Source organism: Muscardinus avellanarius (assembly GCF_963383645.1).
Source record: "Muscardinus avellanarius genome assembly, chromosome: 14".
Taxonomy (NCBI): Eukaryota; Metazoa; Chordata; class Mammalia; order Rodentia; family Gliridae; genus Muscardinus; species Muscardinus avellanarius.
Genome location: NC_137800.1, coordinates 17,836,468 through 17,861,360, shown reverse-complemented (window position 1 = coordinate 17,861,360; position 24,893 = coordinate 17,836,468). Strand labels below are relative to the sequence as shown.

Below are 24,893 nucleotides of genomic sequence, written 5' to 3'. Positions count from 1 at the left end.
TGGCATTTTAATTCTTTTACTTATTTAGCCTAGATAATCACGTTAAAGATACAAAAGAAAATGAGAATGCGGTTGACATATTATTGTGATGTGCATTTCCTTCGGTGTAGCCAGAGTTGAATAGCATTTTTTCATGATGGCCTGTGGACAGCAGGTCAGTAAAATAGTTCAAAAGGATGATTTGCCCAGCATTCAGGAGGCTGAGACAGGAGGATCACGGTTCGCGGACAGCCTCAGCTACTTAGTGAGGCCCTTTGCAACTCAGTGAGACCCTGTTTCAAAATAAAGGATAAAAACTAGGGCAGGGTGTGTAGCTCAGAGGTCAAATGCCTCTGGGTTCCATACTCAGTACTGAAAAAAAAGATTATTTGCACAAGCTGATTTCAGAGAAGACATTTGTAATTGGGAGGAGCGGGTATCACCTTGAGTTGAACAAGAAAGTTTGCAAGTCCAAAAATTAGAGATCACAAAAATCTCAGTGATTCTCAGCCTTCAAAGTTCTCTAGAATAGGTCATGGTGTGAACACCAACTCAAAGAGAAAACAAAAGTAATCTTTGTCTCATGGCTTCTCCATGTCTTTTTTAGTGCCAAGTAGGAGCTCAACAAATATGGATAGAAACTAAGGAGTAACCAACTAACACCCTCTAAATACCTCAAAAGCATTGCTGCAAAGGAAACAACTTCATTTCATCCCAGAATCTGAGTAGGGAATAAGAAGTTGGCCATTTTTACAAACACATCCCAGAGTGGACATTGGTGATTTCATAGTGTTATAGGCCACGTTTTATTCACATATGAGCTCAACATTTTATTATAAGCACTAAAGTAATATTAAACGATAGAGTTAAAACTTTACAGAAGAGAATGTCAGTCAACTTAGAAGTAGGATATTTGTTTATACAAATCACTTGGGTCATTATCTATCATTTCACTTTTTGCCTTTGAATAATGATACCCACTTTCAATTACTCTTAGCACACTTCAAGAAATGCAATTAAAAGCAGATGAGTAACCCAGATAGTGTGTGCGGGGAACATGGAAATATTTACTTTCAGGGGAGTGCAAATTAATTCTGTATGCAGATTTTATATTAAATAGATAAGGTTTTTCATAAAATCTCAAGCAATGTATTTTAAAATGTTAGCATTAATAATTTGTTCACTCAAACAATTGTTTTCAAGTCCCTTTACCATTTCTCTGTGCCTCAAAGAATGAGTTACTTATATTAGATAGTTGGTCTTATTAAGAAATCCATTTCATTGAATGTTTTCAGCTTAATTTTTATGAAAGTTTTTTTAATCACTTTCTTATTTACATTGTTCAGATCCATTTAACTCGAGTATTTTGTCATCTGGAGTAATAACTCATCAATCCGCAGTGCAACCTTTCTGTATGTTACTTTTCTTAGTGCTCTGAAATGTGCTATTTTGAATCCCTGAAATGTTTTAAACCGCCAGATTGCTAATTGCTTTGGATGCTGTGAAAAATAATTACTCCACATTATTTTTGATATTTAATTGACAGTGTAATGCATTTAACTAAAGACCTGCAATAAACTATTTCTAATTACGGAGGGTGGTAGAGTGGAAAAGTAGGCTGTAAAACTTTACAAGGGAAGCAATGTTTCTCCATTATGTTAAAAGTCCTTGTTGATATGACTTCTTCAGAGACAAAAAGATCTCCCAAATGGGAAATTTGGGAAAGCTAAAACGAGTTGCGGCATGTTTTTTATTCTTCATATAATAAGAATTTATTTTTTTTAATCATTATTTTTAAGTAATGGATGTCATATTCTAAATTTACTTTTTATATGCTTTCATTGGTGCATTGTAGTCTCATAATATAGTTATGAATGATCAGGACATACATTCACACACAGCACTGGAATTTTTCCTTCTGCACTTGGCAGGATGTTCTAAGATTATCAGAGCCGGGCGTGGTGGCGCACGCTTGTAATCCCCGCGCTTGGGAGGTAGAGACAGGAGGATCACGCAGGTTCAAAGCCAGCCGCACGCGCTGGCTTAGGAGAACCTGTTTCCAAATAAAAATGTAAAAATAGGTCTGGGAGTGTAGCCCGGAGGTAGAAGGGCTTCCAGGAACCCTAGTACCACAAAAAAAAAAAAAAAAAGATTCTCAGGCTACTACTGGAATGAGGAATCTGTCACTGGGCTGTGTTCAAGTTCCTCAGCTTCAAAAGGCCATTGAGCTGAGAAGCTAGGCTACATTTTGTCACTAACATTTGGTTATGCACTTTAAGATAATATTTTGCTGAACAATATACTGTATATACAAAGGCGGTTCCGTGAGCTTATAATGAAAATAACCAATGCCAGTGATGTTGTAGACATCTTAAAATCACGGTGCAACCCATTACTCACATGTTCATGATGGTGCTGGTGTAAGCAAACCTCCTTTGCTGCTGGTCCTATGAAAGTGTGGCACACGCGGTTATGTACAGGGCATATTACTTGCTAAGAAAGGACTGAGTTTCTGGCTCATGGATTTACTTCACTATACTTTGAATCATTATTTTAGAGTGAACTCCTTTTACTTATTAAAAAAAATTGCTGTGATATGGTGTGCCATGTGAGGCTTGGCAGTAGCCTCGTAACACCTTGTGTTTAGAAGTCTCTTGGCAGTATGAAGAGGCAAAGTCCAGTGAGTGACCTAGACCATCAAGGTGTACACAAGTACATTTTGTGAAGTTTGCACAGCACCCAAATCACCTACTGACTCATTTCTCAGAACAAATCCCTGTTAAGTGACACATGTCTGTAAATGGATATAATTAGAAACTCTGCCTGTTCTTAGCTCGGAAGGTAAGAACTTATTGTTAGAAATGTATTCCTGAAAACAACACTTATAACTGTTTTAAGGAGCTCCTGCTGTTTGGAAGTGTCACAAAGAAGGCTGTAAAAGATGTTAAGTTTTTTAAAAAGACGTGTTCTATAACTCCAAGATATTACTGATAAGTGTCAGAGTCTTATTTTCCTACTCATAATCCTTGGTTAATATAAATGTCCCCAATGGTGTTTTATGAGATTGCTAATTTAACTTAAACTTTGTGTGTTTTCCAAAAGCCAAGTACAATAAGTGACATGTTTCAGGGAATGTAAATTATTTTCAGAATTTCAGAAATTGAAAAGGGAAAAGAGGAAGGAGAAAATGCTGGGCTGGTGTGAAGCGATAGCCCGCAACCCTCACAGAATCCCAAACAACACGAGAACACCCGAGACCTCAGGGGATTTGGCTGATGCTTCCCAAACCTCCACACTGGTGAGTGGAAAGTGACTTCCCCTCAAAATCGCTCGCATAGAAATGGAATGCCGAGGACGTGACTCCCTAGAGGAATGCCGAGGAGTTGACTCCCTAGACGAATGTTTTCTTGTTTATGATGGTATTTTTGTTTGGAGTATCTATTTCATATAGATTGAGTTTAATGGTCATTAAGAAAAATATCTTCATAGCTTAGTTATTTAAAATACCATATAACAGTATACATTAACTCAAATTAAGCAGTTATATATTTTTCTGTTACTTTGAAATATGCCTTTACTTATGATAGTGACCTAAAGGAAATACGTAACATTCTTGGATTTGTTGTGTGTGGGTATCAGTAAATGAAAAAGAATTATAGAGTTAATCAAATATAATTGAAGAATTGGGATCATACTTCTTTGCATTTTCTTATAGTTTTGCTAAAAATGGTAAAATGATTCAAAATTATAATTTACACAACAAATTGTCAGATGATCACAAAACTAATTTGGAGGCCAAATAAATAATATAGTCTTTTGTGCTTTTTTCTAAATTTAATGTTTAAATGCATAGCTTTAGTTAGCCATTATTTTCCAGTAATAAGGAAAACATAATTCATTAACAAAACTAATTTTAAATATTCTTTGTTTCGATTTTTCTGCAACATTCTTCATCTTGATCTAAAAATGAAAAAATTCCCTTTAGTCTCTAAGTTTTAAATTGATATTATATGTATTTTAGTTATTTGCTTCTCATTTTCTAAGAATGCGAATGTTTTATTAGTCGAACATATAATTAATCACGACTAAAAGTTGCTTAGGCTTTGTTTTACTTTTTACTTTGAATTCACTTGACAATTTCTATTCTTTTGCTGTCTTAATCTCTCTGAGCTGCTATAACAAAATAGCATTAAATGGTTGATTAAAAACAACAGAAATTGATATCTCACCATTCTGAGGGCTGAGAACTCAAAGATGCTGACAGATTTGGGTCTGGGGGCCGGGGTTAGTTTTCTGGTTCAAAGATGGTGCCTTTCACTGTTCTCACATGGAGAGAGAAGCAAACAAGCCCCTTGAGCCTCAGCTGTAAAGACTGATCCCACTCATGGGGCCGCCCCTCATGACTTCATCACCTGTGGAAGGCCTTATCTTCTACACCATCACCTTGCAGGTAAAATATCAGCATATGAACTTTCTCGAGAGGTCACAAACATTCAGTTCATAATCTTAACCATAGAAACAATGATCCTGAATGAATATTTATGCATAGACGTCAAAAAATGCCATATGAATGAAATGGTTTTCAGTTGACAAACTGTAGAAAGAGTAGTCAACGGCCTGCTTAAATTCCACCATTGTAGACGGTCGAAGTAGGGCTACATGCTTACAACACTATGGGATATCCAGAGTTCTGAGGAATAGATTCTTTGAGATTATCACCTGCACTGTCTTATCTCACTCTAACTTGTGTCTTTTGCTGAGTTATCCTTTAAATAAAACTGCTTGGCATGAGAAGGTGGATGTTCTCCCTCACACGCAGAAGCTAGGGAGAAATTGAGACACAGGGGAGACTCCAGACAACAGAGGAAAAACCTTAGTGGAGTGAAAGAGGGGGTCTAAAGATGGAAGGGGAGAGGAAGACCTGAAGAGAGAAACACCTCAGTGGTCATGACGTACGTACACAAACTGATAAGCCAATCACTGGGCTAAGCACGAGAAGATGCAGAGGAAAAGGGAGTGGAGTGGGAAATAAGGAAGGACTCAGCCAGGGCTGTGTGCATGTATGCCTCTGTTACCCTGAACTTCATCAAGATGTCTGATAATAATGCGCCAATAAAAAATATAAAATTTGTACTATTAATATATATAGCTGAGGGCTGAAAGTGTAGCTCAGTGTTAAGTGTGCTTACTCCGTATGCATAAGGTCCTAAGTTCTATCCCCAATACTGCAAAAATAATATTATAATAATATTCTCCTACATACAGATAGGTTTTGTGAAGTATCAGGTCATAGCTAAGAAAGTTAAAATAAAAATTTTCTTCTGTAGTTTCATTAAAGTGGCTTTCAGGACTTAACTCCTTTTTCATAGAATCACAGATCAAAAGCCATAAAAAATCTTGAGCAAACATTTGGCCTAGTTTTCTGCCTATAACCGATAATCTAATACTACTTTTGCTTCACAGATGTGTACTGTGGCCCAGAGAAGTTAATTGACTTACTGATAGCTGGTAAAAGATGAAAGGATTACAGGACCTGGGCTTCTCCTGACAAGGCTTTCCTGTGACACCGTGCTGTCTCACTTTCTTGATGACATTTTCTTCCCACTCAAATAATTTTAGTAGAAAGAAAAAGATATCAAGTTACTGATTTAATTAAATGCAGTAGTTAAATTTAATACTGTATTAGGAGAATAACCTCTAACCACTGTAATATGTAGCCCTCAAATCTCCAATTTTTACCATAGAAAAATGGAATATTTCTTGCTTCTGTCAGAGCCCTGTATGTATTGGGCAGCTCTCCCTAGGTATTTGCTGCAAAAAAAAAATGACTTAAAGAAGCAGACTCTTGCCAGGCATTGTGGCATTGTGATACATGCCTGTAATCCCAGTACTTGAGAGACTGAGAGAGGAAGATTGCGGGTTTGAGGCTAGCCTCAGCATGTTTGCAAGACTCACTGCAATTTAGCAAGACTCTTTTCAAAATAAAAAGTAAAATAGATCTAGGTGTATAGCTCAGAAATAAAATGCTTCTGGATTCAATTCCTAGGATAAAAAGGGAGAGTCCGTCCTTTTCTGATACTTGTTTCTTAAGCACATGGCCTTTTAAGTCACCAAGAAAATGGGGACATAGGGCCATTGTGCATGTGGGCTATTATGGCCTAGGATACATGGACATCATTCAATTGGCCAAAACCTAACCTCTTGGCCCAATTAAGCTGTGGGGGAAGGTGATCAATGCTCTCTACTTGTGTGTTCAGGAAAAGGAGATGGAATTAATGAACATCTAGCTCATCTCCGCCACAGTCCTCTTCTTGGTCATCAACTATCAAAGCATGGCCCTTTCTCTCATGAAAAGGGAGAATGACTCTCTAGTCTGCCCACTCAAAGCTCTTTTAGTTTGAGGATCTAGACAAAGTCCATGAAGGTACCTTTGGCTATACATTGCCCTTATCAAATAATAGTTCCACTGGGGACCATGACCAAATTAGTTTGCAGCTTGCTTCAGTCTACATGTAGGCTGTAAGAGAAGAATATATTTTTCCCATTTGAGGAAGATTATGAGACCAAGAGTTGTTTAAAGTTTACCAAGGGGCATTCTATTCTGAGATATATCCCCAGCCCTTTTCAATATATCTGAAACAGGGTCTTTCTAAGTTGCAAAGACTGGCTTCGCACTCGGAATCTTCCTATTTCAGCCTCCCAAGTACTGGGATTACAGGCATGCTCCGCCACACCAGGCTCCACTCTATTTCAAGTGTTGCTGACCCAGCAGGCCCACCATCTGGCTCTCAAGGCAATTCAAGTAGCAATTTTGCCAAAGCAGCATGCAAATAGAAGGATTCTTACCTTTTATACCCATTCTTCCCATTTCCCTGTTTTCTACTAACCAATCATGAAAGAAATAGCATATATTTTGGACTTTTAGTATGATAGTACAGGCTTCAGCTACCAATATTAATATATTGGAGTAAAGATTGGAGTATGGTCTGCAACATAAAAATCACTTCAGAAATTTCCAGAGACTATAATATAAAAACTTACTGAAACTGGTATTATTAAAAGAATGAAAAGATCAGAAATAGATTCCTAGTCACTACAAGAAGTAACAACCACCAACACAGAAGAGTAAGGAACAGAGGCTGGAGCCCTTAGAACCGGAGGAGGCTGCTCAAAACTGTTTCCCAGACCTCTGAGGAGAGAGAGCGCTTTTCTGAGTTCAGAGGAGAGCCTGTACACCCAGTCCTCAGGCCCCCGAAAGGATGCTCTTCTCCATCCTGTTTCAGGTGGGAGAGAGGGGTGGTGTAGTAATGATAGGAGAGTGTTAAAAAATAAAATCTTAGACACTGGACCCAACTCCCACTACTGACTGAAGCGTTGCTAAGATCACACCACCAGAAACCGCTTGAGCACCATGGACCCAGTTCTTTCTCCTCCTGGCGTTGATATGCCATTAGCACTGACACTATCAGAAACTAATCAGAAAGTTAGTGCAAAGGTGAAATCTGGTTTGCAGTTTTTCAGCGCCAGTATCTTGAGATATTGAATGGATTTTTAGCTTGGAGGTTATTGCTTAGTAATTAGTATGGAAAGTTGATGATAGGAGCTTTTAACATAAATTCAGAAACTTCAAAGTCTATCATGACAAAGGTTTCCTTTCACTCATGACTCAGTCTCACAGGTATTTTACTCACCAACAAAGAATGCAGGGATTCACGTTCTGCCCATCTCATGCTGCTATTATGTTAAAAGATGGTCTCTGAGGTGTGCATGGTGGTATAGACCTGTAGTCCTAATTTTTGGGAGGCTGAGACAGGACAATTATAAGTTAGAAAACTGACTCAGAAACTTAGTGAGGCCCTCGGCAACTTACTGAGACCCTGTTCAAAATAAAAAATAAAATGGGATCAGAGGTAGAATGCCCCTGGGTTCAATTCTGAGTACCACAAATAATAATAATAATAATAATAATAATAATAATTAATAATAATAATAATAATTAATAATAATAAATAATAATTGTTGTAATAATTGTTACTATTATATGTGACTTCTGGGTTTACTAAAGAAGGAAAGAGTATGGGTGGTTGATCATAAAAATGGGTATAGGGAGGATATATATCACTTTTTTCCTAGTAACTGGCTAGAAATCAGGGACAAAGACAAATTCATCTGTAGGAATATCAGGAAGTAGAGACTTCTTATATGACCTTAAAATGTTTAGTCAGCCTCTATTACAAAGGTATTCATTCCTTGGAAAGTAGACTTTTTGATCTGCATTTCCATTTTGTACAACCATATATCATTTTTATCATCATCGTCATCATCATCATCATCATCATTTTTCCTATGACGTCATCTTGAGTATTTGAGGCTATTTAGTACAGATTAGGCACTATGTAAAAATGATGGTAATAATGAGGATGATGATAACAGCTGATTATTATTTTACAGGAACTTTTCTAAGCATTTTATATATATATTTCATCTTTAATATTCAAACCATCTGATGAGGTAGGTATGATCACTATTTTTATTGTTTGAATTAGGAAACTAAGATATAGAGAAATTTCAAAACTTACCTACACTGCTTTAGATAAGAACTGATGTGCTGGTTTCCAGGAACCCAAAAATTCTAAGCCTAAAAGTCCAGTTTATCACAGCTTCCTCAAGTCAGGAAGAAGAACACATCTTTTTTTGAAACATACACATTTGACTAAAAATAAAGATTGAAAATAGTTCAATATAATAATCCATTACAGTGTGGCATAAAGACAAGTAGAATCAGTTTGGCATGGTGGCACATGTTTGTAATCCCAGTATTTGGGAGGCTGAGACAGGAGGATCGGGTTCACAGCCAACCTCAGCTACATAGTGAGGCCCTGTGCAACTTAGTGAGACCCTGTTTCAAAAAGAAAGAATAAAAAAAAAATTGGGCTGGGCGTGTAGATCAGAGGTAGAATGCCCCTGGGTTCCATCCCCAGCACCACAGAAAAAATAGAAGTAGAATCTTTCTTCATAATCTCATAGTCTCTCAGGTTATTCTCTACTCTACATTGATTGAAATATAAACATGGTCAAGTTTGTAGCCATTTTCAGCATCTCAGTAATTGATCTGATTGAAAATAATGAGGACTTTTTTTCTTTTGATCTATAAGGCAATTCACACTACCTGCCTTTTAAATTTAAAAAATATGTATTGAGCTTAAAAATCTTTCAAAAACGAATAAGAACCTTGAGGGGCTTTGGAGATTATGCGTTTGAAGCAAACATCCTCACAGTTTTAACTTAAGCGGAAAGAGGCATCTCATCTTGCATGACAGACAAGGAAGAAAGCTCTCTTAAAATTATCGTAACACAATTCTACCTGTTAAAAACATAAACAAAAGCACCTTCCATCAATGGTACCCTTAAGCAATTTACTGAATCAAATCAGAGTTCCAATATTAAATTTAAAATGAGAGCAAAGGAGATCTGAAGAATCAGGAATGAAAAGGTGAACAATTTCATGAGGATTAGAGTTGAAAATCTATGGAAGTCAAAACAGAGAGATTAAAAAAAATGTCATTTTAGATGGCCAGCAACAACTTCAGAGAAAATTACTCTCCCATAGTCAATGATAATTTTTGAGGCTATAAATAGACAGTAGCTGGGTAGAGAAGAGCGGAGTGTCACTCTGAACTTGGTAGGGGTGACTTATTATTTTAAAGGATTTCTTCATTGCTCAGAATATGTTTTCTCACCTTCTATGGCTAAATGTTCCTTGACTTACAATCAGCTACATCCTGCCTGCTAACATGTCTTCTTGAGAAGGTTCTTATCTATTTTCTCCTCAGTCTTTTCTAGACCAGCAAGCATCTCATCCTGGACCAAGTACAAATGATCCCTAACTTATAATGGCTCAACTTAAATTTCTTTTGAATTTACAATGGTATAAAAGTAATAAGCATTATTATAAACTGTACTTATAGTATTTTTTTCGGTACTAGGGATGGAACACAGGGGTTCCATAAGTTGAAAATATTGTATAAAATATATTTAAGACACTTAGTGAACATCATGGTGTAATGACAGTGTACCCTGTACAGTACCTTATGTTTACCATGATGATCCATAATTGGCTTAGAGTTGTGACTTATTGACACTGTCTAGCACCAAGACTTGTGAAAAAATAATTCAAAACTAAGTCCAAGCCAGGTATAGTGGCACACACTTGTAATCTCAGCATTTGGGAAGCAAAGACCAGAGGATTGGCCCTTTGCCACTTAGTGAGACCCTGTTTCAAAAATAAGAAAGACTAAAACATAGAACTGGGGGTGTAATTTGGAGGTAGAATACCCCTGGGTTTCATCCCTAGTTCCATACCCATTAGGAAAATTTGATACTTATGCTTGAACAATACAAGTAAAAACACCATTTCTCTAAAAGATGAGATAGCTAGCCCAGTAGTGAAAAAGGACCATTGGTGAGCTGAGGTTTAAATTGCCCAATTTTTCTGATTTTCTGCAAACTATGTCTTGTCAGTGATAATATGTTTTAACAATCTAATTTTCAGCTATTGGACTCAATATCTTTTCATGTAGTCCAATAAATATTTATTCATAAAACAGGCCACACAAAGATTTATGTTTAATTTTTCATAAATAACCTCTTGTTTTTTTAAAATACAAAGTTGTATTGAAAGCCATAATTCCATATTTATGAAACTATTGAAATATGTGAGTAAACACTTTCTCAGTCAATATTCTCACTGTTGTGATACAAAACAACTGGCCACATAACTTAGTGGAAGGAAGACTTATTTTCTCATAGTTTTTGGAAGTTCTGTAATTCAGTTCTTTTCAGGCTGGACCTGGAGTTCAGGGTCTGGAGGTAGGAAGAGGAGAAAGGGGAGCCCAAGGCTCTGCTTTCACATCTCAGAGGCCATAAAGCAGAGAGAGAGAGAGAGAGAGAGAGAGAAAGAAATATATATAGAGAGAAACAGAGAGAGAGAGAAAGCGAGCAGGGAAAGGAGAGATCTCATATAATCCCTAAGGTCACATGCCAGAGACTCCTCCTTACATTGCTACCTTATTTCCATGAGCTAGGGGAACATTATAAATGCAAACCATCATAAGTATTCAGTGTTTTACTTTTACCTTAATTCAGAAATGTGCTATTGTTATTGATAGGTTATTCTGTCTATTGCTTTGTTTTATACCACACCAACCTACTTGTGTAGTTGTGCAATGTAGAAGAAATTCTTAAACCAGAGACTAGTTGTTCTAGAATCCCACTCTTTATGATTAATCAGCATTGCCATTTCCTGGATATCATTCAAAAAATAAGTAAATGCACGGAACTTGAATAATTTTAATTATTTATACTCAGATAATTATTTGAGGGAATAATATCCCAAAATAGCCAAATGTAATGAAAATCCATAGGAAAATAAATCAGACAGAGCTTTTGCTATAGACAGGTGGTAGAGCTTCTTCTTTTTTATGCCAAGACTTAAAAAATGAGATGTGATGGGTATTATTTGCTATTAGAGAAAGTCATCTCCAAGACTGGTGGGTTGAAGTATTTGGTATTAAATATTAACAATATATTCCAACTTATGGGACTTCCATTCAAAACATTTAGAAAAAGAAGCTGGTTGAATTGAGTTGGTCTATTAAGTCTAACATTAAACTCCAAATTATATCCTTTTGATCAAATGACATTAAAATTTGATGTAAAACAACCATCTTTTTGCACAGGTGTTAACAAATAATGATCTAGAAAATGCTCAGTTTCATAAATTAGTAATATGAAGATGAGGTTCATTATATAAATTAAGAGGCTGAGAATGAGGGTCTTGAATCTGGATGAGATGCCCAATGCTTTATTTCTTCAGTTCTTTTCACAGCTAGCTCCATCATTCCGGCTTGGTTTATGTACACTGACAATTTTCACTAGAGTTGTTCCTAATATTATGTCTCAATTATGCTTTGCCCATACATTCTCTATGTCAATACTGAATTTCTTTCCATATATTCATCTTATCTGAAAATATTTATATAATTATGAATTTATGTTGGCTTATTTTCTATTTCTCTACATAAGAATATAAGATTTTGGCCAGGTGGTGGCACACTCTTGTAATCCCAGCATTTGGGAGGTTGAAACCAGAGGATTGCTGTTCATGGACAGCCTCAGCTACTTAGTGAGGCCCTTCACAACTCAGTGAGACACTGTTTCAAAAATAAAAGGACTAAAAACTAGGCTGGGTGTGTATGTAGCTCAGAGGTACAATGTCCCTGGGTTCCATCCTCAGTACTGCAAAAAATTTATATATATATATATATATATATATATATATATATATATATATATTATATATAATATATATATACATATATATAATATATATAATATATATATACATATATATAATATATATACATGATTTTAAAATGATGATCTGAGCCAGGCGTGGTGGCACACTCTTGTAATCCCCGCGCTTGGGATGTGGAGATAGGAGGATTGCACAGGTTCAAAGTCAGCCTCGCTGGTTTAAGAGACCCTGTTTCCAAATAAAAATAATAAATATAGGTCTTGGAGTGTAGCCCGGAGGTAGAATGGTTTCCAGGAACCCCAGTACCACCAAAAATAAAATAAAAATAATAAAATAAAATAATAAATAAATAAGGTGATCTGTTCTATTTATCCCTATGGATCTTCAAGGTTTTTTTTTTTTAACATAATAGGAATTTAATAAAATTTGTAGAATGGATAAACAGCTTGAGCAGAGAGCATGGAAAGACCAGAAGAGAGACTGTTTTCTATTTTTCAAAGATTTATCAAGTCCCAAATCTCATAGAGTAAACTCCTCCTGCTTATTAGAACACCATCCACCTTAAACTATCGAAGAATTAATCCTCATAATTAAATAATTCTGAGATGGTTGCCATATTATAATATTTAAAGGTTTAAAAACTAGAATTATGATTATGAAAATTACATTCTTATAAGAGTCTGCCTTTAGCAAGAATCAGAAATATTGCATAGTTTCTCAGTGTATAAGATATTGAAACACAAATCTGTCCTTTCAAAGACATCACATTTACCAGTTAACATTTACCAATAACTTCTTCCTTGTCATCTTTCCATTTGGACTCATCTTCTATTATAGTTTATTATAGGACTGAAGGAAATCATACACCTGCCTACAGAAAATTTGTCACCCACAAACACAGCCTCTCTTAGAAACCAAATAAAAGGAACATAGAAAGAGGAGGTTGAATATATTAAATTTCTCATTAGACCTATTGATATGTCATCAATCTAACCCTTCTTTCTTTTAGTCTCTTCACAAATGGGCCACTTGATTTTTACATAATGTCCTTTTATATCCTCCAAATAAATTCGGTCAGAGAAGATAAAGTTTTCAGTTGCCTGTCTTTCTTTCTCTCTTTCTTTCTCTCTCTCTTTCTTTCTTTCTTTCTCTCTTTCTTTCTTTCTTCTTTCTTTTTTTCTTTTTTTTTATGTTTGAAACAGGGTCTCACTGAGTTGCGAAGGGCCTCACTAAGTAGTAGCTAAGTCTGTCCGCAAACCGTGATCCTCCAGTCTCTGCCTCCCGAATACTGGGATTACAAGCGTGCCCCACCACGCCCTGCAGTTGTTTTTCTTTTAAACCTTATCTTTCTTTCTCCTTTTAATTCTTACTTACCCATGCACTGATTATTATTGTCTATCACTTTTACAAAGCCTTTATGGAGAGCTGCCCAAGGCAGTGGTGAATGGAATCAAAATTTTTATTAGAATAACTATCCAAAACAAATGAGGGAAATTAATGAAAAGACATGATGCTTTCAAGAGCTTTTATTTTTTTTGTCAAGAAAGTACAATCATTAAAAACATATACCAATGGTTGTTATGGAAACAGATTGAATTGGAGAATGCAAAAGGGAGACTAATGCTTCCAATATCACACCACGAGAAAAAATTTACATTCACTGTGCCACTTAAAGTACTGTATTAACTTTAATTGTATAGTTACTGAACATTGTCAAAACATGATTATTCACAATAGTAATAATTGATATAAAATGTTTCTTACATGAAGAAATCTTTCTCTCCAAGGAGTAAAGTCATGAGATCACATTCGCAGCTGCTCTTACAAAAACATGTCATGTCTGCTTAATTTAGATTTAAATTAAACTGTGAGCTTCTCAGGAATATGCTCAATTCATAATTAATTCTCCCATATGCATAGTATTTAGAACATATTTTTTAAATATTTTATTATCTGAGGGCCAATGGGCAGAGTTGTATATGCCCCAAAGCAGAAGCTCCTTGTGTGTATGTGAAATGAGGAATGTTGGTTCTCTGACTCACAGACAACACCAACAGCAAAGATTTTTCCTTTGTCTTTGATTTTGTGAGAATATTGTTATGCTTCATAGAAAGGGAGCAGGCGGGACCAAAGGACTGGATATTTGGCCAGTCAGATTGGTTTTGCTTCAGAAATAGAAACTGTAGCTGGAAATAAGTGGAACCAGTCAAGAAAAGACTGAAAAATCCAGAGCAATTCCTGTGTGTCAATCTTCTTATGTGAAAGACAAGTGGGGTAAATAAAGTAGATCTCTTGTATGAATTTATTTCTCAAAACAAAATAATTAATAGTACAGTAATAGTGTTTTACTGCTCATGGCATGCTAAAGCATTTAGACATGAATCTCAAAACGAAGTATCACTGTTCTCAATATACAAAGAATGAAACTCAAGTTCATAGAAAGGCAACTTATTGGGTAGTTCATTGAATCTGTAGCTCATTTTTGGAAGAATGGCCATTTTGATGATATTTATTCTGCCTACCCAATAACATGGAAGATCTTTCCTTCTCCTAAGGTCTTCTTCAAGTTCTTTGTTCAGTGTCTTATAATTTTTTTGTAGAGAGGCAACAGAAGACAAGCCCAGCATCCTAAGTCTTTCTTGCCTGCCATGCTGCTCCCTAGAGCTGTCACATGATATAATATGAGTGGGTCTGTTTTGCAATTTTTTTCAAATATGCTTTTATTTGTGCTTTGTAATTATACATCATAGTGAGGTCCAGTGTGGCATAAACATGCATGCACACAGCACTTGGCTGATCCCCTCCACGTAACTCCGTGCTCTCCCTCCTCCCTCCCCACACATGTCAGGGAGATCGGCAGGGATACCTTCATGTATGGACATGGCATTACCTAAACAGTTTTCCTTCATCATCTGCCTCCTTTCTTCCTCTTCCCCTCTACCTTCCTCTCCTAATCCCTCTCTACTCTTCCACTGGTTTCTTTCCCCATTTATATAAAGTCAATTTGTTTTCAATTTTCTAATTTCTACACATGAGAGAAAACATCCAACTCTTGACTCTCTGAGACTGGCTGATCTTACTTAGCAGAACCAAGATGACTCGCTAGCTCTATTCATTTTCCTACAAATGACATGATTTTGCTCTTCTTTATGGCTGAGTAAGGTTCCATTGTGTGTAGAGATCACATTTTCTTTATATACTCATCTATTGAAGGATGCCTAGATTGATTCCATAATTAGAGTACTATAGTGATGAATGTAAATCCATGTTTATAGCAGTACAGTTGACAACATGATGCCTCTTCACCTGGAATACCTACTGTACTGATGTACCGTTTGCAATGTAAAAGCTTCTTAAGTCCATTATTGACCACCATTATGAACTGCACTACAGAAAGAATTGCTTAGTGCCCAGTGTCGTATGTTGTTAAGTTGCAATTTAGATCTCCTCCTGAGCTATCTGTTGTCATGAAACAAAATAGGGAAATTTTTATTTTTTTAATCTTTGGTTCTGGAAATTGAACCCAGAGACATTCTACATCTGATCTATACTCCCAGCCTTATTTTATTATTATTTTTTAAATTTTGAAACAAGATCATGCTAACTTGCTGAGAGTCTCACTAAATTTCTGAGGCTGGCTTTGAACCTGCAATCCTTCTCACCCTAGCAATAACTGGGATTACAGGAGTGGTGCCACTGTGACCAGCAAATAGGGGGAAATGAATAACCAAAAAATAAATGATTAAAATATTCTGATTTGAAAATATTTGAAGCCAGGCATGGTTGCACACACTTGTAATCCCAGCATTCGGGAGGCTGAGACCGGATTTGCAGACAGCCTCAGCTCTTTGCAACTCAGTGAGACCCTATTTCAAAATAAAGAATTAAAAATAGGGCAGGGGGTGTAGCTCATAGGTCGAATGCCCCTGGGTTCCATCCCAGACTCCCCCCCCAAAAAAAAAGAAAATATTTGAATCTATTATCATCTAGTTTTTGAAAGTATCTTAGACATATATAATTCTCAAAACAGACCTCTAATATAGTTATCATATTTCATATAAGAAGGAGGGAGGGAAGAGGTAATGGGGTGGGAATTGGGTAAGGGGTAATTGAGTGATGCGTGCACATATCCCTCTACCATCTTGTACTTTATTAAGATGTATGACTACAATGCACCAATAAAAAGGAAAAAAAAGAAACTTAGGTTTTTAGATAATTAGATTCATATGGAATATAATAAATATATAGAAATAAGTTTCAGATAGATAAATATCATATATAGCTTATAGGCTGTCAAATAGTCTCATGGATACTAATAACTATTCACTACATTTCTGAGAGAAGACAAAGTTGTTTAATTCTATTTTTTAAGCTTAATTTGTTTGAACCATTAGCACAACACCATCTAGAAAAATATCTGTTCAAAATATGAAGCACATTCCTTGGGTTAAAAGCCAAAAGCCACCTCTTAGTTGATGGCCCATTAAATTATTTTTTTGTATCACCATAGCAATTGTCAACTGTAATTATTAGGTGAAATACACTACAAGTAGGGTTTTGTGATTCCACATGGATGTGGGAACTGAGACACCTGGTTTCTATGTGTCAGATGCAGCCTACAGCAATAAAATTTAATTTAACAATCCAGTAATTCTTTAAAGATAAAAAATGAAATAACTTTCACACTGCAGTTACTGACTTGTCAACTTCTACAGACACATTGACATACCAAACAAATTTTCCTACACACGCTACAACAAGACTGCAAAGAAAAAAATTGGCTGTCTTGTTTTTATGGGTTGAGTAATTGCACTTATGGAAATTAGACAAACTAGCAGTAGTCAGTGGGCATAACATTGCTGGTCTTGTTATTGCCTCTCGATATGCAGGAATAAATTTAAAATTTACTGTGGCTACATTCATAACTGTATTATCAAAGCCTAGAACCAGAGCAATTATTATATTATCTGCACAAGCATATGTTTTGTTGTGCAGTGCTTTACTGTGCTTTGATTTTACAAATTGAATGTTGGTGGCAACCCTACATGGTAAAAGTCGGTTGGCACCACTTTTCCAACAGTGTGTGCTCTCTTGGTGTCTCAGTGTCACATTTTATTTGCCTTTGCAACATTCCAAACTTTTTCATAATTATTGTTTTTCTTACCGTGATTTGTAATTCCTGTTCTTTGCTGTTACTTTTCTGCTCTGGGAAGCCATTAGCGATGCTCACCTGGCCCATCTAAGCCAGTAGCAGACTTCATTGATAAACACTGTATTCTGACTGTTCCACTGACCAGTCATTCTTCTGCCTTTTTTCCTTCTTTTAAGACCTGTCCATTCCCTGGGACACCAAAATCTTGAAATAAGGCCAATTAATAACCTTACAATGGCCCCTAAGCATTCAAGTGAAGAGTTTCCTGTCTTTCACTTTAAATCAAAAGTTAGAAATAATTAAGCTTAGTAAGAAAGGCCTGTCCAAAGCTGACATAGGCCAAAAGCTAGACCTCTTGTACCAAGTTCAGAAAGGAAAGAAAAAATTTGAAGGGAAGTCAAAGTGCTATTTCAGAGAACACACAAATGATAAGAAAGTGAAACAGCCTTATTGCTGATAAGGAGAACATTTTAATAGTCTGGTAGAACATCAAATCAGCCACAACATTACCTTACACCAAAACTTAATCTATAGAAAGTCTTCATTTCTCTTGGAGTCTCTGAAGGCAGAGAGAGAAATGGAAACTGCAGAGGAAAGGATTGGTGGTAGCAGAGGCTGGCCCACCAGGTGTAAGGAAAGAAGAAGCTGTCTCCAAACGTGCAGATGTGAGGCCAAGCATCTTATGTTGAAAAGAAGTTGTAACGAGCTATCCAGGTCGAGCTAGGATCATTAATGAAAGTGGATATGCCAAACTACAGTTTATTAATGCAAATGAAGCATCCTTCTTTTGAAAGAAGATGTCACCTAAGACATTCACAGTTAGGAAAAGTCAGTTGCCTGAATTTAAAGCTTCAAAGAACAGGCTGCATCTAGAAGCTAAGGTATCTGGTACCTTGAAGTTGAGTTCAGTGCTTTTTACCATTGCTCACATTTTAGGGCCCCTGAGATGCCTACTAACCTTCCTCTACCTGTGCTCTGAAAATGGAAGAATAGTACTGGGGTTCCTGGAAACCTTTCTACCTCTGGGCTACACTCCCAGACCTAATTTTTATACTTTTTTTAAAATATGAAAACAGGGTCTCCTAAACCAGCGCACGCAGCTGGCTTCGAACCTTCATGATCCTCCTGTCTCTGCCTCCCAAGCCCAAGGATTACAAGCGTGCGCCACCACGCCCGGCATGAAGAATGATTTCTTTGATGGACCTGGGAAAAGTAAATAATCTGGAATGGTTTCACCATTATAGTTGCCATTAAAAACATTTGTAGCTGGGTGTGGTGGTGCACTTCTGTAATCCATGTACATGGCAGGCTGAGACGGAGGATTGCAGGTTCAAGGCCAGCCTTAGCAAAATAGCAAGACTCTGTTTCCAAATAAAATATAAAATGGGACTTAGAGCAGCATCCTGTATCCAATCCTCAGTATGAAGAAGACGAAGAGGAGGAGGAGAAGGAGGAGGAGGAGAAAAAAGAACTTTTGTGATTCATGAAAGAAGGTCAGATATCAACATTAACTGGAGTTTGGAAGACGGTGATTCCAACCTCCTAGGAAAGGCTTTCAGAGGTTTAAGACTTCAGTAGAGAAAGTAATCAAGTGTGGTGGATATATCAAGAGAACTAGATTTAGAAGTAGAGCCTGAAAATATGATTGAATTGCTGTAACCTCATGATAAAACTTTAATGGATGAACACTTGCTTCGTAGGAGCAAAGAAAAAAGTGGTTCCTTGAGATGGAATCTGCTCTTGGTGAAATAACAACATGGGATTTAGAATATGACATGAACTTGGTGGATTAAGCAAGAGCAGGGTGTAAGAAGTTTGACTCTACTACTAAAAGAAATTCTGTGGGTAAAATGCTGTCAAACAGCATTGCATTCTACACAGAAAAGAAATTTACGAAAGGAAGGAAGATAGAGATGGAAAACTTCACTGGTATCTTATATTTAGAAATTACCACAGTCACCCCTAACCTTCAGCAACCACTATACTAATCAGTCAGTAACCATCACCATTGAAGTAAAACCTTTCACCAACCAAAAGATTAATACCCAGCAAAAGCTCAGAAAATCATTATTGTTTTTATCAGTACATCATTTTCAACTAAGGTACCTACACTGATTTTAAGACATAACAGTATCACGCATTTAACAGAATGTAGTATAGTGTAAACATAGCTTTTATATATAATTGGAAGACAAAACATTCATGTGACTTACTGCATTGTAATATTTGCTTTATTGCAGTGGTCTGGCACTCGACCTGCAATATCTCTGGGGTCAGGCTGTCATAGTTTATAATGAGGCTCCACTTGTATTGACATGCTAATTCTTTTTAAAAAATAGACTTGAGTTTTTAGAAAAGTTTTAAGTTCATAGCAATATTGAGCAGAAATTACAGAGGTTTCCCAGACATCTCTGGTCTCCATCCACAAAGATGTAACCCCCCAACATCCCCTACCAGTGTGGCACATTTGTTATAACTGAGAATCCACATTGATGCTTCATCGTCACTCAAAGTTAATAATTTACATTAAGGTTCACTCTTGGTATTGTATATTCCATGAACTTGAACACATTTAGGTCATGTTTCCACTATGATAGTATTGCACAGTACTTTTATTGACTTAAAATCGTTTATACCCTGGGCCTCTATCCCTTTCTCACCCTAACACTTCTGTATTAATTCTTCTACAGAGACATATTCAAATTTATTGAAAGATACATTCTTTTTCCCAGTCTTGCTAATCCTTGAATTATTATATTTATTTTTTGTTTAAATTTTTATTGGTGCATTGTATTTATACATCATAATGAAGCAAAAAACTTGTGTAGACATAAATTACACATCACTCAGCCAGCCCCCACGCAGTCCCCACCCCACTCCAGAAGTAAATGCAGAGTTCTTTTAAGAAAAGTATTTATCAGATGTGCTTTTTGCAATTTATATTGAAGTTTGCTTTAAAATTATATATATTTAAATTCTACAATATGTTTTAATACATGTATAGATTGTAAAATTATTGTTTTGATAAAACTAATTATTAACATATCATCTCATACAGTAATAATTGTGTATGTGTGTACACCTAAAAGTAACTCTTACCAAATTTTATTTGGTGTAGCATTATTAACTATAGTTATATATAATATTTCTTCTATAGATATTCACTTGGGGTTAAATTTGTTGTTTATTGTCTACTTTTTTGAGAAAGATACAAAGATTATTTAAATAAACCTCTTTTAACATATCACTTCAGGGCTGTATATTTTCATCTAAGAATAATGTTTTGTAACTATCATTTGATTCAAAGTAGTTTTAAATTTCCATTGAAAATTTTAAAACATGTTCAAAATCTGTATCTTTCAAACTTTGAGAAATTTTTTTCTATTTGTTTTATTATTGATTTCTATCCTTTGAAACTTGTTAAGATCACTTTATGCCCCCTCCACATAGTAGTTTCAGTAAATTTTTTCTTGTGTATTTAAAAAGAATATAAATTTTACATTTATTAGGAAATGTTTCTTTTTTAAATTTTTTTATTGGTGCACTGTATTCATACATCATAATGGGATGAAAACTTGTGTAGACATACATGCACACATTGCCCAGTTAGCCCTACCCGGTCCCCACCCCGTTCCCTCCCATCCCTCCTTCCCATGCTTGGCTTAGTGGTTGACATCTAATATTATAGCAATTTATCCAAAATTAACAATGATAATCTCACATAACAGATTCATCTGTCTGATATCAAACTTTTGATCACTTAGAGATAATATTTCATATTTCTTTTTGCTTTCTTTCTTACCAGAGGATATTTTTTCTTTTTTTTTAAGGCAAAACTATCATACATTTATTTTATTCAGAAAAAGTCTATCCTAACATGAAATATGAACTCTAAATACCCAAAACAATCTCGAAAATGAATAAAGCTAGATGTACATTTTCTGATTTCAAACCTTATAGAGCTACAATAATTGAAACAGTGTAGTACTGCTATAAAGGCAGATATATAAACGAGTGGAGTAAAATAAAAAGCCTAGAAATAAATTCTTCCATATATGGTCAAGTTATTTTTGACAAAGTTTTCAAGAACATTTGGTGAAGGAAATAATAATCTTTTCACTAAATATTGTTGAAAAATAATAATTACATGAAAAATAATAAGATTGGACCCTTACCTAACACCATAAATATTAACTCAAAATAGATAAAAGAACTAAATGTAAATCTTAAGACTATAAACTTTTAGAAGAAAACCTGGGTCATAACACTTCACAACATTGAAATTGGCAGTGATTTCTTGGATATGATTTCAAAGGCACAGGCAACAAAAGAATAAACAAACTTCCTAAAAAATAAAAAAAATATTGTACAATGTAAACAGTTAAAAGTTACTGATAGAATGGGATAAAATATTTCCAAATGCTATATCTGAAGATATATTAATATTCCATATAGAAATCCTAAAAATTAGCAACAATAAAAGCAAACAATACAATTTTAGAAATAGGTAAAAGTCTAAAATAAATAATGAATCTCCAAAGATAACCAATCTTAATTGTCTGCTGGATGGAAAATCTTGTTTCTCTGGTTCTGGTGTGTATTATGTATTTCTTCTTTGTAGTTAATCTCTCTGAGTATTTTCTGTAGTGCTGGTTTTGAAGACATAAATTCCTTGAGTTTCTGTTTGTCATAGAAGCTTCTTATTTCCCCATCTAATTTGATAGCTTTGCTGGATAGGGAATTTTTGGCTGGAAGTTTTTTTCTTTCAGAGTTTGGAATATGTTACTCCAAGCCCTTCTGGCTTTCATGACTTGGTTTGGGAAGTCTGGAGTGATTCTAATTCATTTGCCTCTGAATGTCACTTGGCCTTTTGTTTTTGTTGCCTTTAAGATTCTCTGCTTGGCTTCCACATTGGTCATTTTGACAGTTATGTGGCGTGGGGATCCTCTTCTCTGATCCTGTCTAAAGGGAGTTCTATAAGTTTCCTGGACCTGTGTATCGATCTCTTGCTCTATGTTTGGAAATTTTTCTGCTATTATTTCTTTGAAGAGATTATTGATCCCTTTGGTTTCACCTTCTTTTCCCTCCTCTATCCCGATTATTCTTAGGTTAGGTCTCTTAAAATGAAAATGGGCCCATATTTCTTCAATGTCAGATTCCTGTTGTCTGATATTTTTTCTAAGTTATAAATTATGCATTCATTTTTGGAGTGATCATCTCCTAGGAGCGAGATTCTATTCTCCATGTGGTCTAATCGATTGTTTATACTTTGAATTGAGGCCTTTACCTCAATGATCGCTTCCTTTATTTCTTTTAGACTCTAAATTCTTTTTGAAAGTCCTGTATTATTTCTACAGTTATATTCCTGATTTGATCTTTTGGAGATCTCTGAATTTCTGTGTTATCAGGTCCTGATAATATGGGGTTGTGGGCATTCGTTGCTCTACTGTTGTTCCTCTTTCCCATGATTTCAGAATTTTGTGCCTTCCCTGGGTCACTACAACTTCACTTAGGTTGCTCTGTATCTCGAGTCTGCCGTAATCTCAGCCGCCACTATTCCTTTACTGGTTGTATCTCAAACTACCGTACCCAGGAAGTTAATAGAGGCTGCGCAAAACCGCGGAGGTGCCGGGCTGAGCATTTTCCCAAAGGGAGCTGAGACTAGGGTGTGGTATCTCTGCCACTGCTACTCCTTCACTGGGTTAGACTACAAAATATCTGACCCAAGGAGATTACCAAAGCTATGCAAGTCCCTGCGAGTGCAGTACAGGGATTTCTCCTTTAGGGGCCGCAATTACACTCATGGTTATTGTGCGTGCAGATCTGGAGCTGTGGCGGGGCAAGGTGAACTCGCTGTTGCTGCTGGCAATATGGCGCCGCTGTCATGCCCTCGGCCATGAGGCTGGCACTGCTGGCAATATGGTGCCGCTGCCATGCCCTCAGCCGTGAGGCTGGCATATTTCTTTTCTGGTTTTGAGCTCCATTCTGAGTCCCTGGAAGGCATGATGAGCTTGGCCACTGGGAGTTTTAGGCGTTCATTGTGCTGAAAGAACTGCTGAAGTACACTCGAATGATCCGCAGCCGCTCACTTCAGCTCCTTGTTTACCTTTCCTCTCTGGAGCCTGGTGCTGTGAGGGAAGATGGCACTGGTGCAGCTCTGCTGCCGCATTACAGGCTTGATTTCTGGTCTCTGGTTGTTCTTCTAGTCTTTTTTTCCTCTGTCCTTTGTGTTTACATTTTCTCTTTCTCTGCTGATGGTGTTTTCTGCCTATGGAAGCGCTGATTTTGTGGCAACAGAAATTGAGTTTTAGCAGGACTCGTAAATGCTGCTTTTCTCGGTTGCCATCTTCCCAGAAATCTCAGGAACTATGTTTCATATAAATCAATAGCTCAAGTTTGTTAATCTATTATTTCAAATCATGTCTTTACTGATTTTTTTCATGTGCTTCTTGTAGAAGTCACAGAGGGATGTATTAATATCTTCCACTATGGTTGTGGGTTTTTCTCTAATTTTGTCAACTTGATTTTTATATTTTTAAACTGTTATTAATCACATACAATTTTATGTCATATACATTAGCTGGTTTATCATTATAAAATGTTCTTCATTGATAGTAATACTTCTTCCTGAAAGTCTTTGCTATACTTTTTGTTTATTTTTGTATGATATAATGCTTTTTGCCTTTTAACACTTTCATTTTTCTCTTTTATTATGTTTGTCATAGCTTCTATGTGTAACTTAAAAGTAGTTACATTTTAGATCTATACTGAAAACATTTGCCTTTTAATTGACTTTCATTTGAGTTTAACTTAATGGCTTTTAATGTTGGTGTTCAAGTCTTCCATCTTACAATCTTTCTTATATATGAATTAACCATTTATTTTACACATTACCCTGCCACTTTATACTCATGTGACCATGGGCTAGTAAGGCTTAGCATGCTTATGACTTCACCAGGTCTATAATTCATTTATTCTAGTACTTAATGTCACCCTTAATTGTGATATTTGCAGTTCTGAATCTGCCACTAAATCGTAGTGTTTTTAAGTTGGGTACTTCACTTTCCTGAGTGTATTATTATCATCTTATATTTATAGTGTTTTGAGCTTTACTTGAAATGCATTTATCATCTTTCCAACATTTTATTTATTTATTTATTTATTTATTTATTTAGTACTGGGGATGGAATCCAGGGGAGCATTCTACCTCCAAGCTATACCCAGAGCCCTATTTTTTATTCTTTATTTTGAAACAGGATCTCACTGAGTTGTGGAAGTTCTCACTAAGTAGCCAAGGCTGGCCACAAACCCACAATTCTCCTGTCTCAGCCTCCTAAATATTGGGATTACAAGCATATGCCTGGCTTCTCCAATATATTTATGATTTATGCAGAACAATTAGAATCCACATTTGAATTGCTTTAACTTTCTCTCCTAAGAATAGAC

General features: G+C 36.0%; 1 protein-coding gene across 4 annotated transcripts in view; it reads left to right on the top strand.

Annotated features, from left to right (window-relative positions):
* MARCHF1 (membrane associated ring-CH-type finger 1) overlaps nucleotides 1-24,893 on the top strand; it is a gene marked incomplete at both ends in the record, with an annotated part of 467,270 nt that overhangs the window by 126,785 nt on the left and 315,592 nt on the right. Inside the window, one exon of one of the 4 annotated variants that reach the window (XM_080709867.1) lies at nucleotides 3,137-3,277. The exons of 2 other annotated variants lie outside the window; for them this stretch is intronic. In XM_080709867.1, coding sequence (XP_080565993.1) covers nucleotides 3,137-3,277 — 141 coding nt within the window. Of the gene's footprint in view, nucleotides 1-3,136; nucleotides 3,278-24,893 lie in introns of those variants that run through there. One more of the 4 variants, XM_080709865.1, reaches the window with a different exon arrangement.